This window comes from Cucurbita pepo, chromosome 2 (genome assembly GCF_057944985.1).
Source record: "Cucurbita pepo subsp. pepo isolate OVF chromosome 2, ASM5794498v1, whole genome shotgun sequence".
Taxonomy (NCBI): Eukaryota; Viridiplantae; Streptophyta; class Magnoliopsida; order Cucurbitales; family Cucurbitaceae; genus Cucurbita; species Cucurbita pepo.
The window spans coordinates 15318940-15329057 of record NC_141799.1 but is presented as its reverse complement, the minus strand read 5'-3'; the positions used below and the strand labels follow the sequence as shown (position 1 = coordinate 15329057).

The following is a 10118-nucleotide window of genomic DNA, read 5'->3' as shown; positions in this document are numbered from 1 at the left end:
TTGTTGTGGTGTACAAGTAAACACGAACATGAATAGGAGCAAACAATGGAATTGTATCACAATCGAAATCTGTTGAATAAGTATAATAGCCTGTCTTAGCCATGTTGATGGTTTGATATTCACTTATCACTAGGGACCAATCTCTAGTCTTCTTTTTATGCTTGGACGGCCAGTGTGTTTGTTACGAATGCTCGAGTTTTTTTTTTTTTTTGTTAGAGTTTAGTCTCTATAATTTTAAAAATTAAAATCCTCCCGACTAAATTTTAATTTTATTTTAATAAAATCTAACCTTTATTAAATTTAAGGATAATAATAATAATAATAATAATAATAATAATAATAATAATAATAATAATAATAATAATAGAAAGAGAATCAAGGTTCCACCATTGGCTTCGCATTTTTCAGTTATTTAATTATTTTTCAAATTAAAAAAAAAAAAAAAAAAAAAAACCAATTTATTTTATCTCAACAGGCTTGGGTTCAATTATTTTAAAATGAAATTAATAAATTTGAAAATGTTTGTAGTTATGTTATTAATAATGTCGCATCAATTTAATTTCATCACTCAACTTTGTAAATTTTCTAATTTCTTTTTAATATAATTTAAAGTAGCTAACTATCAAATATATGATGACGAAATGGACGGCAAATTAAAAGCCAATGCATTTAATTAACCAAACTATAAGCCAAGTATTGAAAAATTAAAATTATTAATAACCACAAACTATATATTATATATATATTAACATTAATATATGGTTGAAAACAAAATACAATCACATGATTAATCTTGATTTATATATTTAATCATAGTATGGATGCTTCATTTTTTAAAATAATATATTTTGTTCCTTGTGAGAGAGAAGACATTAAAAAATGTTATTTAATTTTTTAAAATTTCAATTTATTTTAAAATTTATATATGATAAGGAGAAAATCAGAATCTTTTACCTTATTTAATTTAGATGATATTTTTTTAACCTAACTTCAAATTATGGAAATAAATATCATGATATTAATTTTTATATTCCTAACTATATTTATTTTTTTATAGAGATAATTACAAAGGATTTGCTTAGTTTGCAAGTCATGTCCATAGTAATGAAAATGGTTTCGATTTGCAAAATCTCACACATAATTGGTACGCTTAATTTACTTTAAATAGGGTTAATGTCACACTGAAGACATCATTTTATAAAGCTAAAATATTGGGGTTGACGTGCTTCAAATGTAGATAAGATAAATCAAAAGTTATAATTTATCCATAAATTTAAGTAATTAGAGACCGACGATGACAACATAACTCGTAGACAAAGAACGAGATAATTCCACTTCGCTCGAGGTATAAAAATTTAGTGTAATTTTATTTTGAGTAACCTATCAAATTTGACGGTGTCACACGTACGGTATTTGATTTATTTTATTTTTAGAAAAATACATAATACAATTTAAAAAATAAACAATGGAACAAGAAGGTATAAGTTATAATAATTATCTCCCATTTTTAATAGTGAAAAAATGTTTTATCTCACAATTTCCAAATTCCAAAATTTCCCTGAAAAAACTCCTTTGGATTCCCACTTTAATTTGTTTTTAGTGTAAAGTAATTAATTTTAAGTAATTAATTGAATTAGTTTAATCAAACCAATGTTGTCACGACACAAATAATAAAACAAGACAACCTTTTTCATTAAAATCTGGAAAAATGTTTTGTTTTTAAGGTAATGAATTTTGGTTTCTCTTTCTCGTGTAATTAAAAAAAATAGTACATGTTAATTGAAAAAATGACTAATAAGACACTGAATTATCGATCAATGTTTGCCAACGACATATATGAAATAATAGAGGACCCCGTGTGTAGCTCGTTAAAATATGGAGAACCTACATTTATAAAGTACGATATTCTTAGAAAAAAACAAATTATGAAAAAGAATTTAAATTATTTAAACACGTAATAAAATGGAGCTTTAAAAATTAATATTGTATTTAAAAGTTCAAAAATGTTTTTAATGTCAACCATCCCGTGATGTCACCCCTAGCTAATTTCATTTTGAAAATAACGTTTTTACTGATTTTTTTTATGTATATTTCATAAGAAAATACCTAAATGATTAATAATATTTGACAGCAACAGTAGACATTTAAAAACGGTCGTGTGAATTACATTTTTGTGACCGGCAAAATAAATTAATATTTCTTTGATGAATCAACTCCTTAAGTTATTTTAATTCAACAATATGTTCGGCGAGAAATTGAATATTGAAAAAATAGTCCAAATAATTATTTTTGCATCATGCTAATGACAAGTATACCTTAGTATATTTTTATTTCCTCGGCGTGATTGTTATCGAGAAGTGGCATATATTATTTAATTTCATTTTGACCCTAACTCGCAATTATTAATTAAAATGCAATTAAATGGTTAGAGAAGTTCACATTATAATTTAATTAAAGAAAAATACAAGGCATGATTTAAGTTTAATGAAAGATGATGTCACGAATGTGCATGATACATTTAGAGAGAGAAAAATAAAAAATTTCCTAAAATAAACAAAAAAAAAAACACTTATATTTGTTTATTTACGTGGCAATTAATTTAAATTTTATATATTTTTTTAAATGGAGAAATATAAAATATGGGTGGAGGAAGGAAGCAATGAAGTCCACAAATGACATCCACGTGGCATTCAAATAGAGGCGTCTCTGTCAAAGTAATCAAATTGTATGGTTTTGGACTTAGTCACCAATCAAATGAATTTCCCACTAACTAAAAATATATATTATTTTTTAATTTTTTAAAAATTACTTCAAAATAAATTATTATTTTAAATTTTATTGGAAATTTCTCTTTAATATATATATATATATATATATATATATATATATATATATATATATATAATTGTTTTTTTTTTTTTTTTTTTTAAAGAAGTCTTAAAATATTTACCCTTTAAAAAAGTGCATATTATTCTCTCAAATATTTTTACAGTAAAATAAGAATAAGAATAAGAATATAGGGATAAATTACATTTCAATTTTTAACCTACTCCAAAAAAATTTACACAATTAAAAAATGTAACTTTTTTTAAAAGTTATTTTGAAAAAAAAAATGGAATAATACAAGGGAATAAGCAAACAAATCACAAGTTTTGGAGTTTGGCAAAACACAGCTGGAGCCTTATAGAGTGAAGGAACCCCTCAAGATTGGGTCCGAAACTATCAATAATTTCCCCTATTTCCTCCACTCTATTATCTTCTATTTTGCTTAATTGACTTCCCAACCATAATCAATTAATTTATATTTAATTAATTAATTAATTATATATTGATTTTGACGTTAATTAAGATGGTCATTATAATTATTAATTAGCTAATTAAATTTTGTAAAACTTAAAAAGTACATCTTATTGTTAAGTTGTCGTAATCGCCCTTCGTCATATAGTAAACAATATTTTTGTTATAATATTTGTCGTATTAATGTTTTTAATTATGATGTTGGTATTTGAATGTTTATTTCTTATTTATTTTTTTTAAATTAAAATTATATTCAATATATAAACGTTTATCACACATTTAAATATCAAATTTGGTGGGCGAGGGGAAAGTATCGTTTAGTATCGATTTATTTGTTTTCTTTTTAAAAGATAATTCACACTCTTGTTCGTGTGCAATTACAAAAAGTTCCCAATTTTGAAATATTTTTGTCCCATCCTTGTATTCTATATGTCACAAAAAAAAAAAAACATATATATATATTTTTTCAAAACTCTCTCTATATATTATTTATTTATTTATTATTATTTTTATTATTGAGTTTAACCATTTTTTTTTTTAAATATGAGGGGTAATTTTGGAGGGAAAATAAGCTATTTAAAAAAAAAGAAGATGAAAACTCTCTGGAAAATGGGTGTTGCTGAGGTGTACCTCGTACGAGAAACCTGATGGAAATGGGTCCACGAGAATAAGAAGAAACCCGACGTGGCAGGGAATGCCAGCGTGGTAAGGAAGTGGATGCCAGCTGGCAGAGAACGAAAAATAATTGAAGAGGGGTTTTTTTTTTATTGGATGAGAATGGCATATTAGGACAGTGAAATAACAGCCTGTCTGGGAATGGCGGCAGCATAATCACATGCCTTTATCTTTTTCTTTATTATTTGTTTATTTTTTGTAAACATAAACAAAAAATATTTTTTTAAAAAATAAGTGACAGCTGGCGAAAGACGCAACACGACACGCAACCATCTCGAGGAGTTAGACATTTCATTTTCCCCACAAAGTTTCATGTCTCCGATTTTTTTTTATAATTATTTTTATAATTATATTGCTCCCTTTTTATTGTTCTATTGGTTAGTATATATATATATATTACAATAAGTATAAGTGGGTTTTTATAATAATTATTTGTGATATATCATAGTTTTAATATATGAAATCATATTATTCAAATAAATTATTTAATTAATTTTTGTCATAAAATTGAGAGACTAAATTCTTTTAATTTAAAATCAAGGCAATGTGAATAGACATATAGTTGTATTAAAATTTTTGAAATATTATTACACATATTTCTATAATAATGTGGCTTTTAAATAATAGAGTCACGAGCTTTATTGTGCCTTTGACTTTATTTTATAAAACCACAAATATATAAATTTTTATGATCGAACTACTAATGATTAATCTGAACATAGGTTAGTCGATAACCCATAAATGACAACTGATAAATTACAATTTTACCCTTGAAATTTAGTTGAGATGGTTTTAATACAAATTATTTTTTTAAAGATTTATCAAAATGAAATAATAAAATTAAAGCATTTAAAATTATAAACTACAAATTCACACTTTAACCTCCGTTGACTTAGTGGAAGTGAATTTTGGCATTTTACTTTTATAATAAAAAAAGATATAAAATGTATCAATCACACTTTTGTTCATATAAGCAAAATTAATCTTAATTTAATTATTTTTAGTTATTAATATTATTTTTAATTACGAATCTTTGAATATGGTGAACTGTCCATTGAAAGTTAAAAAAATTAAAACTAAACTTTTAAAAGTTAAATATTTTAAATATAAAGTAACCAAATTTATAAACATATAATAACAATTAAAGATTCACGTCATGTTTCAATTTGAATAGAAAAAAATATTACATTATAAATCATATTTTTTTAAAGCCAACATTATTTTAAAAATATTGATGTGACATATTTACTATATAATATAGTCCTACTGTCATTTTAGAAATTACACATGTCAAAAATATAATTAGTTTTCTATTAATCCACTGGTTAAATTACAATTTTAAATATTTAAATTAATTCATATGATTTGTTTTTTAATTTATTAACTTATAGTAATTATTTATAAAGGAAAATACTAAATTTTATTATTAAAAAAAAAAGTGTGAGGGCATAGTGGTAGTTTCACCTACAAATGGACATTATTTGTATTTTTTAATTTAATGAGCTATAGTTATGATTAAAAACCAATAATAATTAGAAGAAGGGCAATATAAATACGCTTGAGCTTCCGTTCAAAGAAGCTCACCTTCAAAATCTCTCGTTCTAATACGGCTGCTTTTGGTCAGCAACGCGTAATTATAATCGGAAAAATTCTCTCCGCTTCCCGCGGCGGCGCCGCCCATCTCTCTCTCTCTTTCTCTACTGTAACATTTCTTTCTCTCTCTGATGAGATTTATAATCTGAGAAAGGATAAGGAAGTGGGTTTTTGTTGGAGCTTCAGAATTTGTTCTCTGGTTCGTCAATGGCGAAGAAGAACAGTAATTCCAAGAAGCAATGTTACATATCCGTTCCATCTCAAATTATAAACTCTTTATCTACTTCTTCTCTTCAATCCCTTCTCGATTCGCCTAAGAAATCTTCTAAAACGTACAACAAATATCTCAGTCTTTCCACTTACAGAAACTCGAAGAAGCTATGGCTTCTCGCTATTTTCTTATTCGGCCTTTTGGGTATGTTGAAACTTAATTTTAATCTCAACCCTTTAATCGTGTCATACCCATGTTTCTCCTCGCAATCGCTATTGCAATCGCAAGGTTTAGTTTCTAATGGGGTTTTGAAATCGGGTGTAATCGATAGAGAAAAGGAAAATGTTGTTGAGGATGTGATTATGAACGATTCTGTTCAATCTCTTAAGCCGATTTCAAATGGGGTTTTGAAATCGAATGAGGGTTTTGGAGAGGGAAGTAAGGAGGTGGAGTTCTGGAAGCAACCTGATGGATTGGGGTACAAACCGTGTTTAGATTTCAGCGAAGATTATAGCAAAGCAACCACTGGAATCGTTAGTGAAAGGAGTAAGTATCTGATGGTTGTTGTTTCTGGTGGGATGAATCAACAGAGAAATCAGATCGTTGATGCTGTTGTGATTGCTAGAATTCTTGGAGCTGCTCTTGTTGTTCCTATCTTGCAAGTGAACGTAATCTGGGGAGATGAAAGGTATCAACTCGATTCATATATTGATTTCAAGTAGAAATGAAGATTTTCTTATTTATCATTTGCTTAGTTTGCTTTTCGGTGTTCTGTTTGATTGCTGCAGTGAATTCTCTGATATATTTGATTTGGAGCATTTCAAGAATGTTTTAGCAGATGATGTTCATATTGTTTCGTCTCTGCCATCGACGCATTTGATGACTCGGCCAGTCGAGCAAAAATCGCCTCCGCATCATGTCTCACCGAGTTGGATTCGGTCGCGGTACCTTAGGAAGGTAAGGATGGTCGTCTCTGTTCTTTTAGCTGCCATGGCTTTTGTTTGAAGCTCACTGCTAAAAAAGTGTCGAGGCTTCTTGATTGATAGGAAAGGAATCTGTTGATTACTGCTCTGCTAGTTTTCATTACGTCCCTACCATGTAGTTTAATCTAGCTCATTACAAAGCATCTTTGAAGATTGGTTTTGAATGCCACTTTAACTCCGTTTTAATGTTTGTAGAAGAGCCTTCGTTACGTCGCCATAATGCATGAATATCAGTCTCGAAGTTTCGAGACTGTTATTGTTAGTTTAAGTGCCCACCGCTAGTAGATATTGTTCTCTTTGGGCTTTCCCTTTCGTATTTCCCCTCAAGGTTTCTAAAACGTGTCTCCTAGGGAGAGGTTTCCACACCCTCATACAAAATGGGATCTCACAATCCACCTCCCTTTGGGGCCCACCGTCCTCGTTGGCACTCGTCCCCTTCTCCAATCGATGTGGGACCTCCCAATCCTCATCCTTTCGGGGCCCAGCGTCCTCGTTAGCACACTACCTGGTATCCACCTCCCTTCGGGGTTCAACCTCCTCGCTGGTACATCACCCGATGTCTAGTTCTGATATCATTTGTAACGGCCCAAGCCCACCACTAGTAGATATTGGCCTTTTGAGCTTTCTCTTTCGGGCTTCTCCTCAAGGTTCTTAAAACGCTTATGTTAGGGAAAGGTTTCAACACCCTTATAAAGATTGTTTCGTTCCCCTCTCCAACCGATGTAGAATCTCACATTTTACCTGTGGGCTCGGGTCTTAATTTGATTGACAAAGGCTAACACATAAACAAATAATATAAAGTCGAGGAATTATGATGTTAACCATTTAACTAAAATCCTTAAGCTTTTAGGTTAGTTGATCTCATAGATACTGTTAACCATAAATGTAAACCCTGTCTGTTAAGGTTCACACATACATTCCCTGTCTGCTAAGGTTGACCAGACAGCAACATATTACCAACTAAAAGCTTGTGACATTTTTCTGTCCTTATTATGTTTTTTCACTAAACCTTATTCTTTAATCTTTACCACTGGAAAATGTTATGGTTATTAGCTTGATGATATTAAGGAGCGTGTCTCGGATTTTGCAGCTTAGAAGAGAAGGGGTACTGCTGTTGCGCGGCTTGGACTCGAGGCTTTCCAAGGATCTTCCTTCTGATCTCCAAAAGCTTAGATGCAAGGTATCAAAGGTTTTTTCATCTTGTTGTAACTCTTTGTTCTCTCGTGATTAGTTGTTTGCTGCTTAGACTCGATCGAAGTGTATGCATTATATAATCGATCACTGCTTTCAATGCTTATTCGATACATCGATTCGAATAGTACATCTTGATCGAGACATATGAGTTCTTTTGCTGTGGCTTTATAAGTAATCCTTTTGTAACAGCCCAAACCCACCACTAGCAGATATTGTCTTCTTTGAACTTGGACTTTCCCTTTCGAGCAGGTTTTTAAAACGTGTCTACTAGGGAGATGTTTCCACACCCTTGTAAAGAATAATTTGTTCCCCTCTCCAACCGATGTGGGATCTCATAATTCACCCCCCTTTAGGGCCTAACGTCCTCACTGGTATACTGTCCAATGTTTGGCTTTGATACCATTTGTAACAGTCTATGCCCACCGCTAGTAGATATTGTTCTCTTTGGGCTTTCCCTTTCCGGGTTCCCCTCAAGGTTTTTAAAACACGTCTACTAGGGAGAGGTTTCCACACCCTTATAAAGAATGATTTGTATCCCTCTCCAACCGATGTGGGATCTGGGAATATATCAGTGTTAATTGTTGTTCTTTTTCCTCTTTGCTTCAGGTTGCTTTTCGTGCTTTGAGGTTCGCTCCACCGATCGTGGAACTTGGTAACAAGCTCACCGAGAGAATGCGAACCAAAGGACAGTACCTTGCGCTTCATTTGCGAATGGAGAAAGACGTATGGGTGAGAACTGGTTGTTTACCTGGTTTGAGCCCCAAATATGACGAGATGATAAACAACGAACGAATACAACGACCCGAACTCTTAACTGCTCGGTCAAACATGAGCTACCATGATAGAAAACTTGCAGGCCTTTGCCCCCTGAATGCCTATGAGGTTATGAGGTAAGGATTGCTTGACCATATGCTTGTCATTGCCAATCATTTCCAGTTATGGCTCTGCTGGACTAAACATTGCAACTCTTATGTGCAGGTTACTAAAAGCTCTTGGAGCTCCAAGAGATACAAGAATATACTGGGCTGGAGGGCAACCCCTGGGAGGAAAAGAGGCCCTGCAGCCATTAACAAGCGAGTTCCCGAATTTCTTCAACAAGGAAGATCTTGCTTTGCCGAGTGAACTCGAACCGTTCGCGAAAAAAGCTTCGATTATGGCAGCTATCGACTATATTGTATGTGAGAGCAGCGATGTTTTCATGCCTTCTCATGGAGGAAACATGGGCCATGCCATTCAGGTATAAATTCTCCTTCAGTTTTCCATGCCATGCCTTTGCTTCTCGAGTCCGATCACGACGAAGTTGATTGTTCGTTTGGATTACAGGGACGCAGGGCTTATGCTGGGCACAAGAAATACATAACACCAAACAAAAGACACATGCTTCCCCTTTTCCTGGACTCCTCACTACCTGAACCAGAGTTTAACAGGATCATCAAGGAGTTGCATCAGGACTCCCTCGGACAGCCCGAACTTCGAACCAGCAAAGTGGGACGAGACGTTACTAAGTACCCTATTCCCGAATGCATGTGCAACAACAGCTCTGATGCTCATACCATATAAGTCAACAGCTCTTCAGTAATGCCAACATAGCGAAAAAAGCCTTGAAGAACAAGAGTTTGAGTCGACAAAACCTCGGACATCCCGAGTCGATGCTTGAAGCCGAGCCCTCTTTAGAACCATGAGTTTGGTATCGTCTGGTCGGGTGGATGAAGCATCAAATGCAGCAGCAAGCTGAAGAACACAGCCGAGGCTATGAGAAACATGTCTCTATATATATATATATATCATCAGAGAAATAAATTGGACAGTATCACATTGTATGATTCTTTGATTCTTTAAAGAATAAGTTCTTGTAATTACATATTTTACTGTAAACACCAATTTTCTTTAATGAAATAATTCATTGCTGTAATGATATTAAGAATGTTTCTCTTCAGTTTTTTCGGTTACGGTCAAAGTTTTCACGACAAAAATTAAATTTATTACAAATTTAAAAATACGAAGTCTAAATTATTACATACTAAAATTTATGATTACACTGTTACTAAAATTTATATTTTCTCGAATTAAATGTTTAGATGTAAATTTTAATTAAATTATTATTATTTTTTTTTTGATAATTTTGAGAAAATTAGAATTTGAAAAAGTTTAAATTTTGTTTATGA

At 31.5% G+C, this 10118-nt stretch overlaps 1 protein-coding gene across 1 annotated transcript; it reads left to right on the top strand.

Moving 5' to 3' along the window:
- Positions 1-5548: 5548 nt before the first annotated feature.
- On the top strand, positions 5549-9865 carry LOC111789351 (O-fucosyltransferase 20). The gene is made up of 6 exons (XM_023670094.2): positions 5549-6464; positions 6565-6733; positions 7850-7939; positions 8560-8843; positions 8932-9190; positions 9277-9865. Exons 1-6 carry the CDS (start codon positions 5773-5775, stop codon positions 9511-9513), a joined length of 1731 nt encoding a protein of 576 aa, XP_023525862.2. The 5' UTR covers positions 5549-5772; the 3' UTR covers positions 9514-9865.
- Positions 9866-10118: the final 253 nt, after the last annotated feature.

Coding starts and splice junctions, on each gene's coding strand:
- LOC111789351 (XM_023670094.2), top strand. CDS start 5,773: ATGGCGAAGAAGAACAGTAATTCCAAGAAGCAATGTTACATATCCGTT. Junction 6,734..7,849: donor GGTCGCGGTACCTTAGGAAG/GTAAGGATGGTC, acceptor CGGATTTTGCAG/CTTAGAAGAGAAGGGGTACT. Junction 9,191..9,276: donor ACATGGGCCATGCCATTCAG/GTATAAATTCTC, acceptor TTTGGATTACAG/GGACGCAGGGCTTATGCTGG.